At 50.7% G+C, this 25,281-nt stretch overlaps 2 protein-coding genes across 3 annotated transcripts in view; both read left to right on the top strand.

The window, feature by feature from the left end:
* LOC116825935 (uncharacterized) overlaps positions 1-25,281 on the top strand; it is a 299,602-nt gene that overhangs the window by 72,186 nt on the left and 202,135 nt on the right. Inside the window, exon 1 of one of the 2 annotated variants that reach the window (XM_075072005.1) lies at positions 9,486-9,515. The exons of the other annotated variant lie outside the window; for it this stretch is intronic. The gene's annotated coding sequence lies outside the window, so the exon portion shown is untranslated. Of the gene's footprint in view, positions 1-9,485; positions 9,516-25,281 lie in introns of those variants that run through there. 2 annotated transcript variants of the gene reach the window in all.
* LOC116837182 (uncharacterized) overlaps positions 1-25,281 on the top strand; it is a 233,574-nt gene that overhangs the window by 66,631 nt on the left and 141,662 nt on the right. The window contains 1 exon segment of the mRNA XM_075072051.1: positions 23,116-23,751. Coding sequence (XP_074928152.1) covers positions 23,116-23,751 — 636 coding nt within the window.

Raw genomic sequence — 25,281 nt, 5'->3', positions numbered from 1 at the left:
GCCCCTGGCCGGGCTGCAGCAGTGGGAGAGACCCGGGGAAGGGCTGGGCCGGCAGGAAGTGCTCTGCCCACCGGCCCTCTTCGCCCCAGCTCTCGATTCAGGGGGGGGGGTCTGCGAGTCCCAGAGCTGCTGCCACCCTGACTTCCCGCGGCTCTGCCCCCTCTCGCTGCAGGAAGCCGAGCCAGCTCCCGGGCGAGCGAACGCCATCGGCCAGCAGGGACGAGTCTCCCCAGCTCGAGAGGGAGGGGCAGGGAGGACTGGCAGAGGGATCCGGATGCGCATCGTGGGGAGCGCGAGGTCCGGCTCCCGCCTACCCGCCCCATTTCATGCAGACCCTGGGCGATTGGACTTTCCTAGGCGAAGTGGAGGGGCGGGCAGAGAGAAAAGCCATTCCTGCCTCTGCTGGTCCACCGAACTTGCTGAGGGATGTGTGTCCCAGGGGACAGTGTCCAGGTGGACTCCCAAAGCGGCGCCCTTCGTTCTGAATTTGGCAAAGCCAGAGCATAAGGGATCTTCTCAGTACTTCCTGCCAGTCCAAGGATGCACAAAGGGGCTGTGGAGGTGTTTGACGAGCTCACAACTGCTGATGTAACATCATGGAGATGAAAGTAACAATGGAAATGACCACTGTGTGGGTGCCCGACTCCCTGTACGTGACTGGGAGGATAGTGGCTAGGGGGGGATCCAAAAGGCCTTATGCTAGGTGAAGCTGCCTGAGCTACCATGGAGATGTGATTGACAGGGATGTATCCAAGCCCCCTTTCTCAGAGATAGCCATGGCCTCAATTCGCCTGCCGAGTGCACTATCTCTGACTTGGGACCCGCTGGGTCCCTCTCTGGAGGTGTATGTTAGTGCCTATTGTGGTTCTTGTAAGCACGTCGGCAACTGCTATCCAAACAGTAAGTTCAAGCATTCGCCAAGCGGCAACGTCTCAGGGAAAGACTAGATGGAGAATCGGCGTCGAAGTGCATTGAAGGCCTTCTGGAATGGCACTCAAATTTCCTTGTCACGTGACAAGGCTGTGATACGTCCAGCCGGTTTCCACACTCCTGTGTAACGAAGGGAGCTTGAATGGCGTGCGGTGGAAGCTGTTGCCTTCAGGGGTGGCTGTGTATTTCACAAGGGAATCGGTTGATGGTACCAGGTTCAGAGAGCTTAAGGGATGTCAGTGCGGCGGAGATTATGAGACTGTGACTCATGTGGTAAGGATTTTCCTGCCCTAGCTTAAACTTGGGTTGTGTAATGAGTGTCTTGAGCATAGGGCAGTTTCTGTGCAGGGTTCTTCATGATCCCCAGATCTCAGGGGGATGCTGCACCCTGGTCCCAAGCTCTGATCTTTGAAGGCTGCTGACTCCACACACACCCTTAGGAGGATTCGTGGACGTAATGATCTGCTACTTTCCTAAAACTAAGGCTTTCAAGGGCGATTATCGTATCCTCCCCACCTTCTAGGCGAATGTTCCCGTCTTTGGTGCCTATCACCTCTGCCATTGATCAATGACGTGTCTATGCCTCAGCCTGCCTAAGTCCGCCACTTTTCAATCTGCTTCCCTCTGTCTTGTCTTGTTGCCCCAGCCAGCTGTGTTGCGGAGGCCCAAGATGTTCATTGATCTCGTATCACGCAGAGGCATTGGCGCGTATGGGGTGTGTTCATTGCTGTTTAATGGCTACCTCCTGCCAATGTGCTAAATTCAAGAAGGGCGATGCCTGATTCTTGGTCTTCTTCCTGGACATGGCGGCTTCTGAAATATGGTTCAGGGCGTAGGGTGGGTTTTAGGGCCAGTGATTGTGGAGGATTGATTTCATGGTCTGAATGTATTCCTGATGTGAGGTATCTCTCTACTAGTAGAGCAGAGAGGGAGGTTGGTTTTTGGGTTACAAGGTGCTGTGTGTTGCGAGCGGATCTCATAGCATGGTGGAAGGCGACGGTCGCAGGCCCATCTCTGGGCTATTTCAATTCTGCCCTTCTCTGACGGCCTCTCAGGAGTCTTGTCCGGCTGCTGGATTAGGCCCTTTCGCGTGGTGGTGGCAGGGAACCAGGCTGCCACTACTCCAGGGTTGGCAACGAGGAACCCTTTATAAACAGCAACACTTACCGGCCTGTTTCCTGCGGCCTTTACCTTCCCCATTATGTAGGGTTCAGTTCTTTCGCCTCTCTCTCGTTCCAGTAAATACGCCTTCGAAGGTCCTTGGCCAGCAGAAACTCCTGTTTACTAATTGGTCCCGGCAGTTACTGCCCTGCTCGCCCCTGAGTCCTTTTTCTGAGCTGTGAGGCTCTGACTGTGGCCTCTGTAGGCCAGGCCTGAGGGACCCTTTGCTAGGTCCTTTCTGGGGGGGTGTGGATATGCCCATTGGAGGCTTGAGGGCTCAAGGGCCTGTGTGCCCTACAGGACACTCTCACTCCCAAACGAGTCACCGTCTCCGGACTGGCTTCTGTTCTGCTTTTGTAGAGGCCGGAAATGGCCTGGTAGTATGTCCGCACGTTAATGCCTGCTGTGGATCCTTCAGTCCAAGCAAGTTCGAGTATTGGAAACTAGTTCATAGAATATCAAATCAAAACTTGCTCTGAGCCGGGATTAATTAACTGGATTTTTATTGTCCAGTAATAGTAACAGTTACAAAATCCTTTGCGCACTTTCACTCGGCTGGCTGTGCTTTTCCCATGGACAAGCGCGCATCAGTTTTGCGCTAAGTGACGGATTCGAGCCTTCTCTGTTGCCTCAAGATAGCATTCCAGTCTCTTGTCTTCTCATAACGGCACTCCCTTGCTGTTTTTTCTACTGTAGATTTTTGCTTCGTGACTTCACTCGCTCATTTCAACCTGTGCAGTAGCAACAGACATCGGTGTGAGACACAGGTGAGGGATATGATCATATGGCGGGAGGGAGATGAGCAAATTAGCTCCTTCTGAAGGAACATTTTGCAGTTTGTCTCTCCTCTGGATGACTGCTTACTCCAGGCGCTACCAATATTCAATAAGCCTACTATTTCTCTGAATGACGTAGGTATTTGGGCCTTTGGTCAGACCTTCGCACGCATCCATCAGTGAACTGTTGTGCTCTTCTCTGCCCCTGGGGTCCTGTGTACAACACTCATGCACCCTGTGTATCTCTGGCCGTCGGTCTGAGGTCTGGGCTCACCTCCATGTTCCTCCGTTCCTGCAACGGCTAAGCTCAGGTAGTGGATAAGCTTGGTGATGGATTCCCAAGCATGGAGAGTCCATTCCGAGCGGAATTATGTAAACTTATGTTGCTGGTGCAGGGACAGATTTTTAATTACCACAGCACTGCCTCTCCATGGATCAGGGCGCGTTGTGCCATAATGTATTTATGGGTTATTTCTGAGCAGCCTTGCGTATTTGAAATATTATCTTTGCCTGTGGAATAGGGAGCTGTGTTACACCTGTGTACTTATGGACTGATGGGCCTCAGTCTAATGTGTGGCCACAGTCATCCAGGAAGTCTGTGGCAGAGCAGGCCTTGAACCAGATCTCTGAGTTTTGAGCGAGCCCTCCATTGGCCGTTATGTCTGTTCTGGGCACAACATTTACACAGGACGAGACGTCCTGTCCCAGCGATTTCATCTAGAAGAGAGACAATCGCGAGAGTGGGTGGTTTCTTCATTTCACGGGGCGGGTGGGACCGGGGGATTAAGACTGGAATTTGTAAGGGCTAGACACTGGCTTCCGTGATGCTGGATGTTTACTTCTTTGGGTCCCTTTGAGCTACAGTCTTATTGTTAGCTACCACTCTGTCGTTGTTAGATGTGTTCAGTCAAAGTCCTTTCGCATCCACAGAGGCTAGGCTGGTGACTGTGTTCCTGTAAGCTGCGTGCTTGCGCGGATGCTCAGGAGGGGAGATTCCAACGGGTTTGCCACTGATTGCGAGCAGCACAGCTAGGCAGCTTGTTTCAGGTTGCCTCCTCCACGTTGCTCTGTCTGTAGCTGCTCCGAGGCTCCTGCTGGCGTGCGGTGAGCGTGGGCGGGGAAGGAGGGTACGGATGGTCAGGATATCACTGTCCTGTACCCATCTCTGCGAGCAGGGGAAGGGACATGCTAGTCGCCTCCACTTTTCTGGGTCTGGTCGTGTATCCTCTCCCCTGTCTCTGTGTCAACCCCTGCTCATCTTTCTCTCTTTCCACCTTTCTCTCTCTTTCCACTACTCCAATACTTGCTTACTGTTGTTACCTTCTGGTATTCTGTACTGCCTATATCTCTGTATTTTTCTTTCGAGTGGGTTTTTTAATATTTGACTGGTCTATGCATTTCATAATTTTATTTCCTCTCTACACTATAAGATTTAAATTCTTGAGTAGTGAGTTCTAAATGCCTACCTCCCGTTGGATGTATTATCCTGGTATTTTTTAATTATTTATCAGGTTTTTTTTATTTCTACTGGTGCACAATCTGCCATGGAGGACAAATTAAGGTAAATGGCTGTTGTATGCTCCGTGTTGTACATTCGGTTGTCTTTGCCCTACGCGGGCACCCTTGCGCTCTTAGATTGGTGCACTTTTGACTGGCACCTGACTTCAGTCTGCGATGGGCTCCATTGTGAGGTAGAAATGCTTGTATACCCGGAGGGGGATCAGTATCTGAAATCTGCCTGAAAGGAAACCTGTCAAGCTGGTCACCTCTGGTGGACCGCCCTAACTCAGACATCATTACACATGTTGTCCGTGTAGCCACACACTTCGTGCATACATCTGCAGGCTTTACATGATCAGTGAGTATGGATTGTCGTAGAGACTCGTGTTGCCCTTGGAGCGTTATGCACATTTCTGACCAGGGACCCTGAACCTAGTCACTCTGTGCCTTGCCAGTTTGACACAGTCCTGTTGTCACATCAGGTCAGGTGTAAATCTACAGTGCAGCACCTAGTGCTCTGTAGGTGTTGTGACCCTGTTTCTTGCCACTTGACTACAGTGGTACGCTGATGCACATAACTTTCGTTCATGGTTATGGTCCACCAGCGTTGTGCAAGATGGTTGCTGCAATCACACTTTGGACTTTACTGCCCAGGTAGATAAGCTCTTATATTTCTGTTTGGCTTGTGTTCTGGGAGGATTATGGGCATTATGTGTTGACAGGGGAGGCGGAGGGATTAATGCAGTGACAGAGCTAACGATGTGCCTCGATACTAGAAAGTGTAACCAAATTTTCTTAGCTCCCAAGGCATAGTACGGCCATTTCTGGCCGAGTGATGAACTTTTGCTCCGAAGTAGTCTTTACTTTATAGCTGCCGTCCTTTAGGGTGGGGTGTGGAGGAGGAGCTATCTGGGTGTAGCTCATATCCTGGGATCTGGAAGTTAACAGCACTGCTTAATGACACGTCATCACGTGTTTTCCTTGCTCCCAAACAGGATTATCATTTCCAAACCTCACGTATCTCCGGCTGGAACTAGGAGAGAGCGTGGAGGGGTCCTGAGCTCCGGCTACGGAGGAAGAAGATCTGGAAGGCTGTCCATGGGGCGGAATGACTGACATGTCAGGCTGGTCCACACCTGCGGATCGATCGAATTTTAGCCGCTAGTCAATTTTTTAAATGAATGATCCACACAACACCCCGTTCTGTCAACTTGGAAGGTTTAAATTGAGTTCTGTATCTCCTGTGAGGGATAGTGTAACTTGACCTTGCTGGGTTGAATTTGGTAGTGCGGACGCAATTCGCAGTATGCTTGGGAGCTATCCCGCGTGCTCGTTGAACACTCTGGACAGCACTTTGAACTCGGAGTGCACTAGCCAGGTACACCGGAAAAGCTCCGGGACTTTTGATTTATTCCTGTTTGCGTCATGTGGCGAATGAGCAGCACAGGTGACCATGCGCCCCCGAATCGCTAGGCTCATATTGTTTTCTATGCTCCCTTATCTCCGTCCTGATAGTTTATCAGTTTAGGAGGCAAAATACGCACTCGTATGACATGTTTGCGCGCTCGATGGGTCCCCGCATGATAGGGCCAGCTTATGTGGAGATTAGTGCAGAGCCCAGGAATGAATTAGTGGCATGAAGAGTGAGGCGGATCGTGCTGCGGTAATGGAGACGAACGCATGCTGACGTGTTGTTGGGCGCAGGAAGCATCAAGGCAGCCCACTGCATCCATGTATACCGACTTTACCCTCTCCCCCTGTTCCATAGCTCTACCCAGATGCCCAAGACGCGGGGGAGGAGGCTTGGACCCGCCCTCCATTCAAGGGATGGTCCAAGCAGAGAAGCTGTTTTCATTCAAACAGTTCGCTTTTTAGTGTGGCTACAATAAGCATGTGGCATGTCCTTCCCTCCTCCCCACACTCCCCGCTATCTTGTCGCGTTATCTCTTTTTTTTTTTTTTTTTTTGTTTAGTTCATAGATGCATGTGTCAAAAAAGTTACTTGATTTTTGAGAGGGGAGGGTGGTTTGGTTACAGGGATTAACTCACAAAGGAGCAGGTTTGCATCAAGTAGCACCCACACTGTCACACCCCGTGCCTGGCAGTCATGAAGTGGTATTCAAAGCCTCTCTGATGTGCAGGCGCCTTCCTGTGCTCTTTAATTGTCTGATGTTCTGGTCTGCTCAAAATTGGAGCAGCGATTGCCTAACCTCCCAGCCTGCCTAAACTTCCTCCTTACTCTCACAGTATTATGGAGCACACAGCAGCAGCAATCACTCATGGAATGTTGGTATTCTGCTGTCTGACTAGTCAGCAAACGGTGACCAGCGAGCTTTTAAGTGCGTGACTGAGCTGAGTCGGCTCCTGCTTGCCACGGTAGGGCCGTCTGCATGTGGTAACCCGGGAAAAGGCGGCAATTGATGGCAACCGTTGCTTTCATGGAGGAGGAGGTGCACTGAGCACATGTACACAAACACTACTGCATGGTGTTTTTTGCGCCCATCGCATTGGGGCTTGACCCGAAATTCCGATGGGTGTGGGATGTGGGACGGGCGATAGCTATGTGATTACAGCGATCGGCAGAGGGCAGCAGGAGAGGGTTGAAGAGGATTCCTTCCGTGTAGGGGAGAAAGTGTTGCTATGGACTTAATTAGAGCACTTGATCCTTCGAGCACACTGAAGCCAATACATGCAAACCCCTGCTCAATCAGACGATGTAGGGGTTGGGCGAGCACGGTTGAAGGAGGCAAGAGGAATTGGTGGTGGGCCGAGCAGTTTGAAGGGAAGCAATAGGGACATTTGACGATATGCTGCGGTGAGTCGACGTTCCAAGGACCTAGGGTAAGGGGACTGGCTTGTACAGAGAGAACAGAGCCCCCACAAGCTGAAGGGCGGAGGGGAAGTAGCAGGGGAAGGACAGTGTCAGTTCAATGGTACCGTATCTCAGGGCCTGGGCAGGGGCCTGGAGTAGAGGGCGGGCCACGGTACCTCCCTCTCCTCCTCCTCTAGGGACCACTAGTGAGTATCTTCCACTTGCAGGGGCAAGAAATGGTGGCTACTGAACCCTCCCAAGAAAGCGAAAGCGGCGAGACCCATCAACTATGCTGGCCATTTGCCACAAGTGGCTAACCTGTGATGGGTGGGATTTGCGTGGCTGGACTTTTAACCTGAGGGTTAGACAAACCCTCCCTCCTTAAGTATGTACGCAGCGTTAGTCAGGCCTATACAAGCCACCGCGGCCAGCAGGAGTGCTACCCGGGTCAGCAACTGCCAACAGGAGGCAAACGTGGCGGCAGGAAATCTTGCATTTGTTGATGAGTCAGGCGGCCAGGACCGGCATGTGAAACGACTGGTGAACCAGATGGCCCTTATGGAATGACCGGCTGTGAAGGGACGCGGACCTACGGGCCAGCCATTGCCTACAGAAATGACACGGGAGGATGATTGGAGCATTCTCCATGCTTTTAAGGAGCAATCCCTGGCGGGGCTGGCCCGAAATCCAGTGGTCGGTATCTCGCCCATTCCTGTGTGGGAGGCGCCAGAAGGCTTACTACGCGTATAGCCGCAGCGACACAGCGCATTCCCCAGCGGAGGCAGGTCCGGGCAGATCTGGGGTAACGAAGCATTCGCGCCCAGAGGTCATGGAGTGGCGTATTATGGGGACAGAAGCCGATCCAATTGTTTTGGACCTGATTCCCTGCCGAAATGACTGCGCCCTGAGGCCTCCGCTCTGGAAGATGATGGTCCGGTATGGACGGTATATGTATCTCTCTCTTTGGATCTTATTGGTGCTGGTCTGCCGCTTGAGCAAAAGGGGTGGATAGATGGGCTCTGTAGGTCTCTTTCACTAATTCTTTCTATGATTCTATGGATCTCCGCCATCTACTATTCAACTGCTTACTCTCCACGTGAATTCCAATGAGGCAGATTCAACCTGGGTGTAAAAATTGATGCTGCTACATAGGGTCAAATGCGGTTAGATTTCAAATGCGTGTAAATAGGCACTCTTGATTGGATCAATGGTATAGACTTCCAGTTGTATAAGTTCCATGTCACTCATTGAGTCAGAGCACTAGATCCAGATAGTGTAAACCAGGTCTCAAAGTCAAAGATGAGGACCAATGAGGATACTTACATGGCCAAGGGCGCATTTACTGACACCTCCCTCCTCGGCCTCACCCCACTCCACCCTTCCATGAGGCCCTGCTGCCCTGCCCTCTTCCCCCCTTCCTGCCCCATTCAACCCCTTTCCCAAATTTTCCCATCCAATCTTCTGCCCCCTCCCTGCCCCAAGGGTTGCAGGGATGGGGGAACTGATGGACTGGACGGCTGAAAGGGACCTCGAGGAGGGTCTCCCAAGTCCAGTCGCCCACGCATTCAGTGGCAGGACTAAGTATTATCTATAGGACACATCCGGGCTGACAGGTGTTCGTTGTTCGATCTAACCTGCATCCTTAAAAGATCATTTAATAATGGAGATTCCAACGTCCACTTGGCAATTTATATTCAGTACCTTAGACCACCCTGATGGGCTGTCTAGTTGTGTTTATTTGATTTTAGCCCTTTTCTAGTTTATCTTCCTGCTTATTCCCATACTCTTGCACCAAATATACAGACATCTAGCTAGGCTGATGATGAATTTTCCCCACTGTTGTGTTCTCTCGTATGTCATTCCTCCCCTATCCCTCATCTCATTAACGGTCCATCCATCCCCCCACGATAGGCACTCTCCCAGCTCTTTCCAATGTTTCTGTCTTACTCCAGCCCCTGAGCCGGAGCCTGCAGGTGAGGGGCGAGACCCGGGGGAAGGGCTGGGGCCGGGCAGGAAAGTGACTCTGCACCACCGGCCCCTCCTCGCCCCAGCTCTGCTCCCGGGGGGGCGGGGGTCTGCGAGTCCCAGAGCTGCTGCCCACCCTGACCCTCCCCCCGGCTCTGCCCCCCTCATCGCCTGCAGGAGCCGAGCCAGCTCCGGGGAGCGAACGCCTCGGGCCAGGCCAGGGACCGAGTCTCCCAGCTCGAGGGGAGGGGCAGGGGAGAGACTGGCAGGGGCATCAGGAGCGATCAGTGGGGAGGGAGGTCCCGGCTCCCAGCCCTACCCAGCCCCATTTCATGCAGCACCCCTGGGGCAGATTGACTTTCCTGGGACAAGGTGAGGGGCGGGGAGAGGAAAAGCCAGTTCCTGCCTCTGCCTGGTCCCCGAACTGCTGGGGGAATGTGCTGCCCCGGGGACAGTGTCAGGGGGATCCCCCAAAGAGGCGCCTTCGATTCTGAAATTGTGCAAGCCAAGAGCAATTAAGGGATCTTCTCAGTAACTTCCTGCGTCCAGATGCACAAAGGGGCTGGGGTGTTGTGACACCGAGCATCACAAACACCTCCTGGCATGTAAACAATCACTGGAGTAACAATGGAATGCACACAACTGAGTGAGGTGCCCAGACTCCCTGTACAGTGACTGGGCAGAGATAGTGGCCTAGGAGGGGGATCCACAAAGGCCCCTATGCTAGGTGAGAAGCTGCTTGAGCTAGCCCATGGAGATGCTGATGACAGGGATGTATCCAAAGCCCACCCCTTTCTCAGAGATAGCGGCCTCAATTCAGACTGCAGAGTGGCACCTATCTCTGCTTGGGAACCACAGCTGGGATCCCCTCTCTGGGAGGCTGTTAGGTTACGTGCCTATTGTGGTTCTTGTAAGGCACTTAGGAACCTGCTAAATCCACACACAGTAAGTTCAAGCAATTCCGCCAGGCAACGTCTACAGGGAAAGAACCTAGTGGGAATCGGCGTCTGAAATGCATTGAAGACCCTTCGGAAATGGCCTCAATTTCCCTTCTCACCCTGACAGGCTGTGGAATAGGTCCCAGCCCGGGTTATCCCACACTCCTGAGTAACAAGGGAGTGACATGGCTGCGGTGGAGCTGGTGACCTTCAAGGAGGTGGCTGTGTATTTCACCAAGGAGGAATGGGCTCTGATGGACCCAGGTCAGAGAGCCCTCTACAGGGATGTCATGCGGGAGAATTATGAGACTGTGACCTCACTGGGTAAGGATTCCTGCCCCCTCAGGCATTAAAACTTGGTGTGTGTATGAGTGTCTCTGAAGCATCGGGGTCAGATTCTGTGCAGGGTTCTTCATGGATCCCCCCAGATCTCAGGGGGATCTGCCCCAATAGTCCCAAGCTCCTGTCTGTGAAGGCCTGTGACCTCCACACACACCCCATTAGGACAGGAAATTCAGGGACGTAATGATCATGCTACTCTTCCTACAACTAAGGCTTTCAAGAGGGACAGATTCTCAGTATCCCTCCCCCATTCCTAGGGAATGTTCCGTCCTTTGGTGCCTCTGACCCCTCTGCCATCTGATACATGAACATGTCTCATGCCTCAGCCCTGCCTAAGTCCCCAGCAGCCACATTTTCAAATGTGCTTCCCCTCTGTCTTGTCTTAGTCTGCCCCAGCCAGCTGTGTTAGCAGGAGGCCCCAGATGTTCTTGATTCTCTTCCACCAGCCAGGAAAGGCATGGACCAGAGTCATGGGGCTGGGTTCAGTTGCTGTTAATGGCTACCTCCCATGCCAATGTGCTGAATTCATAGAAGGAGGATGCTATTCTTGGTGTTTCTTCCTGGACATGGCTGAGCCTTCTGAAATGATGGTTCCTTGCAGGTAGAGGGGCTGGGTTTTGGGGCACAGTGAGGGTGGAGGATATGATTCATGGTCTGAATGTATTCTGTGAGGTATCTCTCTACAGTAGAAGAAGAGAGGGAAAGGTTGGTTTTTGGTTCAGGATGCTGTGTGGGCAGAGCGGATCTCATAGATGGTGGGGGAAGGTCTTCAGCCCCATCTCTGGGCCTATTCAATTCTGCCCTTCTCTGGGGCCTCTCAAGGAGTCTTGTCCCCTGCTGCTGGATTAGGCCACTTTGCCAGTGGCTGGTGGGGGAACCCAGGCTGCCCACTACTCCAGGTGGCAACCGAGGAACCCTATAAACAGCAACCACATACCGCTCCCTGTTTTACCTGGGCCCTTTACCTCCCCCATTACTGTAGGGTTACAGTCTCTCAGCCTCTCTCTCCAGTTCCAGTAAATGCAGCCTGTCAAGGTCCTCTGGCCAGAGCAGAACTCCTGTCTTTACCTATCTGGTCCCAGCCAGTTACTGCCCTGCTCAGCCCCTGCAGCTCCTTTTATCTGAGCCTGGTGGGCTCTGACTGTGGCCTCTGTAGGCAGGCCTGGAGGACCCACCTTTGCTGGTCCTTTCCTGGAGTGGGGTGTGGTAGGACCATGGGGCCTCTAGCAGGGGGCCTCAAAGGGCCTGGTGCACCCATCACAGAGACAATCTCCACTCCAAAGAGCTCACAGTCTTAAGAAATGGCTTCCTGTTCTGCTTTTGTTGAGGAGCGACATGGCTGGTAGTGATTTTCTAGACAGTTAATGCATGGCTGTGATGCTTCCAAGTCAAAGCAAGTAGAAGTATTGGAAACAAATAGTTCCATAGAAAATAAAATCAAAACATGCCTTCTAGAGCCGGGACTTAATTAACATGATTTTCTCCTGTCCAGTAAAGTACAGCTCACCCAAAATCCTTGCAGCACTTTACAGCTCGGCAGGCTGTGACCCTTTTCACATGAGACAAGCGCGCATCAGTTTGCCTCCTAGCTGAAGGATTCAGAGCATCTCTGTGCACTCCAAGATAAGCCAGTTCAGTCTCTTGTCTTTAGTCATAAACAGGACACTCCCTGCTGTTTTTTCTACCTGTAGATTTCTGCCTCTCGTAGACTTCACAATCTCTCCATTTCACACCTGGTTCAGTACGCAAACAGACATACGGTGTGAGGCACACAGCGTGAGGGATATGATACATAAATGGCCAGACAGGGAGATGAGCAACAATTAGCTCCTATCTGAAAGGAACATTTCTGAGATATGTCTCCTCCCTGGTGACCTGCCTTAACTCCAAGGCGCTACAAACATAATTTCCAATAAAGATACATAATTTCTCTGATGACCAGTAGGCTACTGGCCTTTGGTAAAGACCTTGCACGCCACCCATCAGTGAACTGTTGTGCATCTCTCTGCCCCTGGGGATCCTTGTACAACCCTATGCACCCTGTGTATCCTCTGCCAGTTGGTACTGAAAGGTCCCTGGGTCTCACCCTCCATGTTCCTCGGTCCCTGCAACAGCTAGCTCAGGGATGGATAAAGCTGGTGATGGATTACACACAAGCATGGAGAGATCCTTCAGAAGCAGGAATTCATGTAAACCTTATGCTGCTGGTGCAGGAGACAGATTTTTAATTACCACAGCACTTGCCCTCTCCAATGGACATCAGGGCCAGTTGTGCCATAATGGTACTTATATGGGTCTCCATTATCTGAGCACCTTGCAGTATTTAACATATTTATCCCTTTGCCCCTGTGGAATAGGGAGCTGCTGTTACACCTGTTGTACTCATAGGGGACTGAGGCACTGACAGTCTAAGTGATGGCCACAAGGTCATCCAGGAAGTCTGTGGCAGAGCAAGGAACTGAACCAGATCTCCTGAGTTTGAGGCCGAAGCCCTAACCATTGGACCCCCCTTACTGTCATTCTGGGCACCAACATTCACACAGGAAGAGACAGTCCCTGCTCCCAAGCGATTTCCATCTAAGAAGAGAAGACAATCGGAGAGTGGGTGGTTATCTTCATTTCACAGGGGGAGAGTGGGGACCAGAGGGATTAAGACTGGAAATTTGTAAGGGGCTCAGACACTGGATCAGTGAGGCTGGATGTTTAACTCTCTTGGGTCCCTTTGAAAGCTACAGCCTTAATGAATTAGATACACTCATGTCTTGTAGAGTGATGTTCACTCAAAGTCCTTTCAGCATCCCACAGCCCGGCTGGCTGTGACCTGTGTTCCCTGTAAGCTGCGTGCTTGCGCGGCTGCTCAGGAGAGAATCAAACGTTGCCCAACTGATTTGCAGAGCACGCACAGCTGGCAGCATGTGTTCAGGTGCCCCTCCTCCCACGTTGCTCTGTCCTGTAGCTGCTCCCAGGATCCTCCTGCTGGCTGTGCGGTGAGGTGGGCGGGGAAAGGAGGGTACTGATGTCAGAGTATCCCACTGCTCCTGTACCCCATCTCTGCAGAGCAGGGGAGAAGGGACACAGCCTAGCTCAGCCTACACTATTTCTGAGTGTCTGTCTGTCTCTCTCACACACACTGTCTCTGTGTCACACACACACTCTCACTCTTTCTCTCTTTCACACACTTTCTCTCTCTTTCACACTAACCTCCCAACACATACTTGCATTACTGTTGTTACTTCTTGGTACTTCCTGTAATGCACATATATTCTCTGTAATTTTATTCTTTCGAAGTGGGTTATTTTAATATTTTGACTGGTCTATGCATTTCATAATTTTTATTTCTCTCTACACTTAAATTTAATTCTTTGAGTAGTGAGTTCTAAAATGCCTAACCTGCCCTGGTTGGAGTAATTATCCCTATGGTAACTTTTTAAAAATATATATCAAGGTTTTTTTATTTCTACTGGTGACACACATCTGCACATGGATGGAAAAAATTAGAGGTAACATTGGCTGTTGTATGCTCCCAGTTGTATGCTAACAATTCGGTGTCTTTGCCCATAAACAGGGCACCCCTCTGCGCTCTCCTAGATTGTGCAACCTTTTGACTGGCACCTGACTCAGTCTGCAGATTGGCCTCCATTGTGAGGTAGACAATGCATGTATAACCAGAGAGGGAGATAAGTATCTGAAATCTGCCTGAAAGGAACCTGTCCAAGACATGTCACCTCCTGGTGACCCGCCCTAACTCCAAGACCATCAATTACACATAGTTGTCAGTGTAGCCACACAACTTCGTGCATACATCTGACAAGGCTTACAATGATCAGTGAGTAACTGGATCTCAGTAGAGACTCAGCTGTTGCCCTCTGGTGAGCAGTTATGCACATTTCTGACCCAGGGGACCCCTGTAAAACCCTAAGTACACTCTGTGCCCTCTGCCAGTTGACACCAAGTGGTCACTGGGTCACATCAGGTCAAGGTGTAAATCTACAGTGCAGCACCATACCGTGCTCTGAATAGGTGTGTAGACCCTGTTTCTGCACACTTGACTAAGAGTGGTACCTGAATGCACACTACAGAACTTTCAGTGCATGGTAATAGGGTCCACACAGACAGTTAGTGCACAACAGATGGTGTGCTGCAATCACACTTTGGCTTACTGACCAGGTAGATAAGCCCTCTGTAATATCTTCCTGTTCTGGCTTGTGTTCTGGAGGAATATGGGCATATGTGTTGCAGGGGAAGGAGGAGGGAATAACTGGCAGTGACAGAGCCTTAACTGTAGCCTCGATACCTAGAAAGTGTAACAAATTTTCTTAGCTCCCCAAGGGAATAAGTAAGGCCCATTTCCTAGGCAGAGTGGATGAACCTTTGCTCCAGAAAGTGTCCTTTACGATTTATAGCACAGTCCCTTTAGGGTGGGGGTGGAGAGAGGAAGGAGCCTATCTGGGTGACTACTCATATCCTGGATCTGGAAGTAGTAACAGCACTGACTTTAATGAACAAGATCATCACGTGTTTCCTTGCTCCCCAAACAGGATTTCCAATTTCCAAACCTCACGTAATCTCCCGGCTGGAACTAGGAGAGGAGCCGTGGGTCCCTGAGCTCCAGGCTTACGAGGAAAGGAAGATCCTGAAAGATGTCCACATGGGTAAGGAATCGACTGAATGGATACAGGCCTGGTCCACACTATGCGGATAGATCGAATTTAGCCGCGTTAGGTCAATTTTAAAATGAATGCATCCACACAACCAACCCCGTTCTGTCAACTGAAAGGGCTCTTAAAATTGAGTTCTGTACTCCTCCCTGGTGAGGGGAGTAGTGCTAAAATTGACCTTGCTGGGTTGAATTTGGGGTAGTGCGGACGCAATTCGACAGTACTGGCCTCTGGGAGCTATCCCAGAGTGCTCCAGTGTGACCACTCTGGACAGCACTTTGAACTCGGATGCACTAGCCAGGTACACAGGAAAAGCTCCGGGAACTTTTGAATTTAATTTCCTGTTTGGTCAATGTGGCGAACTGAGCAGCACAGGTGACCATGCAGTCCCCCCAGAATCGTAGAGCGTAATATGTTTCTATGCTCCCCCTGTCATCTCCGTCCCTGAGTTTATCACAGTTTAGGAGGCAAAAAATACGCACTCGTGATGACATGTTTGCCGAGCTCATGGAGTCCACCCGCATGATAGGGCACAGCTTAATGCATGGAGGCATTCAGTGGCAGAGCCCAGGAAAGAATTAAGTGAGCATGAAGAGTGGAGGCAGGATGCGATGCTGAGGCTAATGGGAGAGCGAACAGACATGATGAAGTGTCTGTTGGAGCTGCAGGAAAGCCATCAAGAGCACAGACCCCCACTGCATCCACTGTATAACCGCCTACCCTCCTCCCCATGTTCCATAGCCTCCTCACCCAGATGCCCAAGAACGCGGGGAGGAGGCTCTGGGCACCCAGCCACTCCATTCCAGAGGATGGCCCAAGCAATAGAAGGCTGTCATTCAAACAGTTCGATTTTTAGTGTGGCTACAATAAGCAATGTGGCCATGTCCTTCCCTCCTCCCCCACCTCACCCGGGCTATCTTGTCCGTTATCTCTTTTTTTTTTTTTTTTTTTGTTTAGTTCATAGATGCATGTGTCAAAAAAGTTACTTGATTTTTGAGAGGGGAGGGTGGTTTGGTTACAGGGATTAACTCACAAAGGAGCAGGTTTGCATCAAGTAGCACCCACACTGTCACACCCCGTGCCTGGCAGTCATGAAGTGGTATTCAAAGCCTCTCTGATGTGCAGGCGCCTTCCTGTGCTCTTTAATTGTCTGATGTTCTGGTCTGCTCAAAATTGGAGCAGCGATTGCCTAACCTCCCAGCCTGCCTAAACTTCCTCCTTACTCTCACAGTATTATGGAGCACACAGCAGCAGCAATCACTCATGGAATGTTGGTATTCTGCTGTCTGACTAGTCAGCAAACGGTGACCAGCGAGCTTTTAAGTGCGTGACTGAGCTGAGTCGGCTCCTGCTTGCCACGGTAGGGCCGTCTGCATGTGGTAACCCGGGAAAAGGCGGCAATTGATGGCAACCGTTGCTTTCATGGAGGAGGAGGTGCACTGAGCACATGTACACAAACACTACTGCATGGTGTTTTTTGCGCCCATCGCATTGGGGCTTGACCCGAAATTCCGATGGGTGTGGGATGTGGGACGGGCGATAGCTATGTGATTACAGCGATCGGCAGAGGGCAGCAGGAGAGGGTTGAAGAGGATTCCTTCCGTGTAGGGGAGAAAGTTTGCTATAGATTAATTAGAGCACTTGAATCCAATTAGAGCACCTGAAGCCAATCACATGATAAAAACCCCTGCTTCAATCAGACAGTGTGGGAGTTGGAGCAGAGAACAGTTTGAAGGAGCAGAGAGGAATTGGTGTTGGAGCAGAGAACAGTTTGAAGGGAAGCAGAGGACAGTTTGGAGAAGTGCTGCGGTGAGCTACGAAGTCCAAGACCCTAGGTAAAGGGGCACCTGGCTTGTACAGAGAGAGAACAGGAAGCCCCCCCACAAGCTGAAGGGCAGGAGAGGGAAGTAGGCCAGGGGAAGGAAGTGTCAGTTCAAGTGGTTTACCGCTATCCTCAGGGCCCCTGGGCAGGGGCCTGGAGTAGAGGGCGGGCCCAGGTCCCTCCCTCTCCACTCCCTTCCTCTAGGACACTAGTGAGGTAGTTAACATTCCACTGCAGGGGCAAGAAATGGTGCTCTGAACCCTCCCCAAAGAAGAGAAAGCGCGAGACCCATCAAAATAGTGCTGGCAATTTGCCACAAGTGGTGTGAGGAGTGGGATTTGCGTGCTGGGGACTTAAACCAGGGTTAGACAAAACCCTCCCATCCTTAAGATGTACGACGTAGTCAAGGCCCTAATACAAGCCACCGCGGCCCAGCAGGAGGCTACCCGGGTCCAAGCAACTGCCCAACAGGAGGCAACTTGGATGCAGCAGGAAACTAATCATTTGTTGATGAGTCAGGCTGCCCAGGACCGAGCCCTGCTGAAAGACCTGGTGAACCAGATGAAGGCCCTTATGGAACTGAACCGCAGCTGTGAAGGGACCCGGACCATACGGGCCAGCCATTGCCTACAGAAAATGACACGGGAGGATGATGTGGAGGCATATCTCCTGGCTTTTGAAAGAGCAGCCCTGCGGGAGGCCTGGCCCCGAAATCAGTGGTCTAGTATCCTCGCCCCATTCCTGTGTGGGGAGGCCCAGAAGGTCTACTACGGTATGGCCGCAGAGACCACAGCAGATTACCCCCAGCTGAAGGCAGAGATCCTGGCCAGATCTGGAGTAACGACAGCATTGCGAGCCCAGAGGTTCCATGAGTGGCAGTATATGGAGGACAAGACAGCCCGATCACAATTGTTTGACCTGATTCACCTGACCCGGAAATGGCTGCGCCCTGAGGCCCTCAGCTCTGAGAAGATGATGGAGCTCCTGGTACTGGACCGGTATATGTGGGGGCTACCACCAGGCCTCCGGGCTTGGATTGGCTAGAATGACCCCTCCACCTATGATGAGTTGGTCTCCCTCGTGGAAAGACAACTGGCAGCCCGCGAACTGTTCCAGACCCCAGGCGGGGAGATATGGCAAACCAGGAAGCCAACCCCAAATCCATGGTCCCAGACTGTTGAGAACTACAGGAGACCTGTAACAGGGAGGAAAGATACTGAGGAATGGCCCGAGGCCAAGAAGGGACTAGAGGTTTGGGAAGAGAGATGGGGGGCCAGCCAAATAGCCTCAGGCAGAGGGTGACAACCGGAATAAGGGGGCGGTATTATGAGTGGGGGTAATTGGGGCATATAGCAGCCCAATGTCCCAACAAGGAGGTGCCTATGCAGTGTAATCTGGGGGATTACGGGGAGCAATGTGGCCTAATCGGCCTGGTAGGAGTCACAATGACCTCACATGGGTATACAAGATCAGTGAAAATGAATGGTATTAAGACCACAGCGTTAATAGATTCTGGGAGTGCTGTCACGCTGGTCTCAGGGAAGTTGGTGGGGCGAGACCAACTAACCTGGGCCAAAAACACAGGGGTAACGTGCGTTCATGGCACCGTGAATTTCTACCCCACAATACCGGTACGGATTGAGATCCAGGGGAATATTACCAGGGTGACTGCAGGGATGGTCCCCAAGCTCCCCTATCCTGTCTTAATTGGTAGGGACTTCCCTGGGTTTGAGAGCTTACTTACCCCAATAGAGCCAGGGGAGGATAGCAACCTCCAGGCTGAGATGGAGGCACTTACAGATAACCTCACCCCAATGTTTGCCGAATTTGCTCCAGAGTTATTCTCATACCCTGGGAGACCCCGAAAGTCTAGGCGGGAAAGGAGGGCAGATAAAAGATTAGGGACGAGGATTCTAGCTCAGAACCAAAAAACTTCCCTTGTGGTTAGGCGAACCCGTTCAAGAGGCCAGGAGATAATTCAAGCCAGAGAGGACTCGGAGGCAGTACCTAGCCCAAGTAGGAGCAACCCAGGGGGAAGAGTATAATTAGGCCCCCTAGAAGTAGGTCAGATCGGTACTGCACTTGAGAATTTCGGGCAGGACCAGACCGAAGATCCATTATATGCGAATATGAGGGAGGAGGTAGTGGAAGTAAATGGCGTACCTGTGGAAGGAAAGATCAAAGGCCCAAGGTCATATTATGTACTCAAACGCGATCTCTTGTACAGGATAGATCAAATACAAGGGGAAGAAGTAGAGCAACTCTTAGTCCCACAGAAACACATAAGGGCAGTACTAGAGTTAGCTCACAGTCATCTATTTGGGGGACATCTAGGGGTAGACAAGACACTGGATAGAATCCTAAGAAGGTTTTATTGGCCAGGGATACGCGCAGAAGTCCAGCGCTATTGTGCCTCCTGCCCTGAATGCCAAGTTGCATAGTGCCCGACCTTAACTTGCGGGCCCCATTAGTACCTTTGCCTATTATTGAAGTCCCTTTCGAAGAGGATCAGCCTATGGACATAGTGGCCCACTGGAAAGATCGGCACGGGGCCATCGAAACGTACTAGTCATCCTTGACTACGCCACGTGATATCCAGAAGCCATTCCTTTAAGAAACCCCACATCCAAGGCAATAGCAAAAAGAACTACTGCAGGTTTTGCCAGAGTGGGCATCCCTAAGGAGATCCTGACAGACCAAAGGAACCCCTTTCATGTCAAAATTAATGAAGGACTTATGTGCCCTACTCCCCGCATCCAGGCCATACGGACCTCAGTCTACCATCCACAAACAGATGGACTGGTCGAGCGGTTTAATCGTACCCTTAAAGTATGATCCGGTAAGGTGGTAGCCAGGATGGAAAAGACTGGGATACCCTTCTACCGTATCTAATGTTTGCTATATACAGGAAGTTCCCCAGGCGTCCACTGGTTTCTCTCCTTTGAACTACATAACGGACACCATCGTTTGGTGCATGCGGGGGTCCGACACTAGGTTTCTGATATTAGATATTGCCAGGAAGATTTTGGAAAAAACAACCCAATCCCAGGAAGAATGTCATTGAGCACGTGACACAGATGAGAGAGAGACTAACTCGAGTAACCCCTATAGTACGAGAACATTTGGAAAAGCACAAGAGGACCCAGCGGACATATTACAACTGTTGGGGCAAAGTTATCAGGCGAGATTTCAGCTAGGGGACAACGTGATGGTGCTAGTGCAAGCTGCAGAAAGCAAACTCCTAGCCAGCTGGCATGGACATATGAGATAGTGGAAGCCATTGGGGAGGTGGATTATAAGGTCAGACAACCAGACAGACCGCCAAAAAGCCAGAGCAAATCTATCACGTCAACTTACTGAAACCCTGGTGACCGAGAGACGTGCCTGGTCATTCGAGGAGCTCCACCCCAGACAGACGACCCACAGGGGCAGGTAAAGATATCTCCTGAATTAACCCAGAACAACGAACAGAGGTCATTGATATGATCCAACGGAACCAGGATGTGTTCTGTACACAACCAGGCCCGTTACGACACTGGTCCAACATCATATTGTCACCAGCCCTGGAGTAAGGGTGACGATAAGACCATACCGAATACCGGAAGCTAAAAGGGAAGAAATTAGGACGGAAGTGAAAGAAGATGCTGGAACTCGGGGTTATTGAAGAATCCCACAGTCAGTGGTCCAGCCCTATCGTCCTAGTCCCCAAGCCTGATGGCACCCTGAGGTTTTGCAACGACTTCCGGAAATTGAATGAAATATCCCAATTCGATGCCTATCCGATACCACGCATTGACGAGCTAGTTGATCAGTTAGGCAAGGCCCGATACCTAACCACTCTGGATCTGACCAAAGATATTGGCAAATTCCCCTGGCTTTTTGAAAATGCCAAGGAAAAGACTGCCTTCTCTACACCCGATGGCCTGTTTCAATACACTGTCCTCCCTTTCGAACTCCATGGGGTCCCCTGCAACATTCCAACGACTTATGGATAAGTTACTGTGACCCCATGCAAGTATGCCGCCGCCTATCTGGATGTGACATAGTCATCCACAGTCCTGACTGGGAAATGCACCTAGGAAAGGTAGAAGCAGTGCTTGATGCCCTGCGGAAGGCTGGCCTCACTGCTAACCCTCACAAGTGCGTGATAGGACTAGCTGAGGCCAGGTACCTTGGGTATGTAGTAGGGAGAGGTTTGGTGAAACCCCAATGAAACAAAGTGGAGGCAATACAAGGTTGGCCTCGACCAGTCCGCAAAAAGCAGGTCAAGAGCATTTCTAGGGATAGTAGGATACTGTCGGAGATTCATCCTTCATTTTGCCACAAGGGCAGGGCCATTGACGGATCTGATAAAAGCTCGGGGCCCCAGGATAGTAAAGTGGACTGATACGACAGAAGAAACATTTGCAGGTGTAAGGACAGCCCTGTGCTGCCATCCAGTACTCAGCCCCAGATTCGAGAAGGAATTCATCCTACAAACAGATGCCTCGGAGGTAGGGCTAGGAGCCGTCCTTTCCCAGATGGTTGGGGAGGAGGAACACCCAATCTTGTACCTCAGCCGGAAACTCCTCCCCAGGGAACAGAAGTACGCTGTTGTTGAAAAGGAATGTCTGGCGGTAAAATGGGCTATGGATACTCTCTGGTACTATCTGCTGGAGCAACAGCTTACCCTCGTGACAGACCACGCCCCGCTCCGGTGGATGCACAGAAACAAGGAGAAGAATGCACAAGTGATTAGGGGGTTCCTCTCCCTGCAGCCCTTCCATTTCCGGGCACAGCATAGGGCTGGAAGCCAACATGGCAACGCTGATGGCCTATCGTGACAACGCTGCCTCTCATCCCAAGTAGCCCACCCCATGGTGTTGAGCAGGGGGGCGGGATATGTGATACAGCATAGCCAGAGGGCAGCAGGAGAGTGTTAGAAGGGAGCCTTATTCCCTGTAAGGGAAAGAACGTTTGCTATAGATTAATTAGAGCACCTGAATCCAATTAGAGCACCTGAAGCCAGTCACATGATAAAAACCCCTGCTTCAATCAGACAGTGTGGGAGTCGGAGCAGAGAACAGTTTGAAGGAGTTGGAGCAGAGAGGAATTGGTGCTGGAGCAGAGGACAGTTTGAAGGGAAGCAGAGGACAGTTTGGAGAAGTGCTGCGGTGAGCTAAGAAGTCCAAGACCCTAGGTAAAGGGGCACCTGGCTTGTACAGAGGGAGAACAGGAAGCCCCCCACAAGTGAAGGGCAGGAGAGGGAAGTAGGCCAGGGGAAGGAAGTGTCAGTTCAAGTGGTTTACCGCTATCCTCAGGGCCCCTGGGCTGGGACCTGGAGTAGAGGACGGGCCCACGTCCCTCCCTCTCCACTCCCCTCCTCTAGGACACTAGTGGGGCAGTTAACATTCCACTGCAGGGGCAAGAAATGGTGCTCTGAACCCTCCCCAAAGAAGAGAAAGCGCGAGACCCATCAAAATAGTGCCGTCAATTTGCCACACTACCCACTGTGCATTGCTCTGTAAGTCGAAGCAAGCCACGGTAGTTTGGATGCACTCCGCTGACTTAATGCGCTTAGTGGGGACATACACAATCAGCTGTATAAAATCGATTTCTAAAAATTGACTTCCATAAAATTGATTTAATTTCATAGTGTAGACATACCCTCAGAAACCAATTTCTGTATTCTCGGGACAGATGTCACTCATGGGTTTTCACCAGTCCTAGCCAGCCTTTTAGACCCTCTCCACATCGATATTGTAATGGAACGAAGGCAGAATTGATCTCTCTCCAGTGAGGAAAGGTTTGTTTTGTTTTGTTTTTGGGGGGGGGGGGGGAAGAAGTCAGATACTGATATTTCCATCTCCCCCCCCACTTATTCTGATTTGTTCCCCACTTTCTCATTCCCTTTTCTGAGGTTCCCTTTCTCGTGGCACAGGGACTGATACCTGTCCGGATTCTCTCTCTATTCCAGCAGGTGAGGAGACAGTGAACGAGAACAAGGAGGAGAACCCTCAGCAGGAAGGTTCTGAACAACTGGAGCCACATGGGATGGCATTGGGAAGAGCTGAAGGAGATGTTTCCCAGAGTCCTGAGTGGGGAGACGTCCGTAAGAGTCAGCACTGGCCGGAGAGACAGCAGGGAAACAACCAAGAGGAGAGATGGGATAAATCCATGCAGAGGATCAGAGGAGTCAGAAAAATCAAAGAATCTGTTCACCAGAGAGTTCCCACAGAAGAGAGACCTCACATATGTGGTGACTGTGGGAAAAGTTTCCCTTGGAAATCATTTCTTATTATTCACCAGAGAATCCACACAGGAGAAAAACCGTATAAGTGTCCTGACTGCGAGAAAAGCTTCAGCCAGCGCTCAAACCTCACCAAACATCAGAGAGTCCACACGGGAGGGAAGCCTTACAAATGTCTCGAATGCGGGAAAAGCTTCAGTTGTAGCTCAACCCTCACTGCACACCAGGTAATCCACATGGGAGAGAGACCCTATAAATGCCATGAGTGTGGAAAAAGCTTCAGTGATAGATCCACCTTCAGTACGCACCAGAGAATCCACACAGGAGAGAGACCCTATAAATGCCTGACCTGTGGGAAAAGTTTCAGGGATCGGTCAACCTTTAATAAACACCAAAGAATCCACACGGGAGAGAAACCACATAAATGCCCCAAGTGCGGGAAAAGTTTCCGTCAGCTCACGCAACTTGTTAGGCACCAGAGACTCGACACAGGAGAAAAACCCTACAAATGTCTGACATGTGGGAAAAGCTTCCGGGATAGAGCCATCTGTAATGAACATCAGAGAATCCACACAGGAGAAAAACCTTATGAATGCCCCAAGTGCGGGAAAAACTTCCGGTACAGCTCAGCCTTTATTAGGCATCAGAGAATCCACAGAGGCTACAAACCCTAGGAGTGTCCTTACTAGGGATGGGTGAAGTGAGTAACACCTTTGCTGATTCCCATGAAAGTCAGCGAGTCAGGCCAGGCTGAAGGGGCCATATACTGGGGATATGGAATAGTTATTAAAGCAAAGAATGTAATCACCTTTCTGGGACAGAGGCATGCAGAGCAAAAGGCTGAGATAAGATTCCACGTTGTGATGGGAATTTGATTATTACTTCCTGAGAAGCTCTGAACATCCACTGACCAGCTCTTACCCACAATTGGCCAATTCATTTCACAGTCTAGGAGTGCTCTTGGATTCATCACTGATGCTGAGCTCTCATGTAGCAACGTCCATGAATAATCCTTTCTATAGTTCTTGGTTGGCAAGCAGACTACAAAGACCCAGCCTCAGTTATTTACACCTTTGTCGCTTCTTGTGTGGAGTACCGCAGTGCTATAGAACTGCACGTAGGAAACTCCAACGAGTACAGAAGCATTGCAGCGCATCTCCTCAGCTACACAAGCTACAGCAAGCCCATCACACCTGTCCTTGCTCCCGACAGTGGCTTTGCATAGAATACTGAATCAAGTCCAAGGTCTTGGTCCTTTTCCATGGTACTCTTTGTAGAGATCTAAAAGACTGTCTTAAGTTCCGGGATCGAGACGGGGGTTGAAAACGTCACCCTTCTGGCACAATGGAACTCTCAACGATAAGGGTAAAGCTTGTGTGTTCATGACACAGGTCTCTCTTGTTGGCTGGTCTGAGACTGTGGGATGAACTCTCGAAGCAGCTAAGGACCATCTCAAACCTTACTGTCTTCTATGCCAAATGCCAGGCACATTTCATTGACCTGCATTCTCTAACTTAAATGCACAATGCCATGTATATAGACAAAAAAAAGCCAACCTCCACTGAGCACATACCTCATCCTGGAGAGAGGATAAGAGAACAAACAGCACATGAAAGATGTTAAGTTATGTGATTAATATGCTACTGGAAGGTGCTCAGATACTACAGTGATTAATGCAGTTTTATAGCAGACCACCAGGTCTGAGTTATAATTAAGGTTAAAGCATCTTTCTGTGTATAGTTTGACTCTTGTAAGTGCTCTAAAATCTGCAGTTACTTGGATTGCCATGAAATGTGGTGTGCCTCCTCAGGGCATGGGGTGGGATTACTGGTCCAAATTTGGGGTCATTGAAAAATCAGTTCCTGAGATACCAGCCCCCCAAAAACAGTTTTTCTTAAGGTTCATGGATTCTACCAATTTTCTTTGCACAGAGCTAGGGATGAAACCAAGGCACCAATTCTGGCACAAGAGTCTCACTCTAGGGCTACTCCCAGAGAATGCATAGACCGAACCATCCCTCTGGGGGAATAAAACTGAAAACAGTATTAGTGAGAGTTTAGCTCTCAAATTAGGTGTGTACATAGCACTCCCACACTAAATGGATCACACTGTGTGTGTGCTGTCTGAGGGTATGGCTACACTTGAAATT

Source organism: Chelonoidis abingdonii, chromosome 13, assembly GCF_003597395.2.
Source record: "Chelonoidis abingdonii isolate Lonesome George chromosome 13, CheloAbing_2.0, whole genome shotgun sequence".
Lineage (NCBI taxonomy): Eukaryota > Metazoa > Chordata > Testudines > Testudinidae > Chelonoidis > Chelonoidis abingdonii.
Note: the sequence above shows the minus strand (reverse complement) of the source record. Positions and strands in the feature narration are given on the sequence as shown.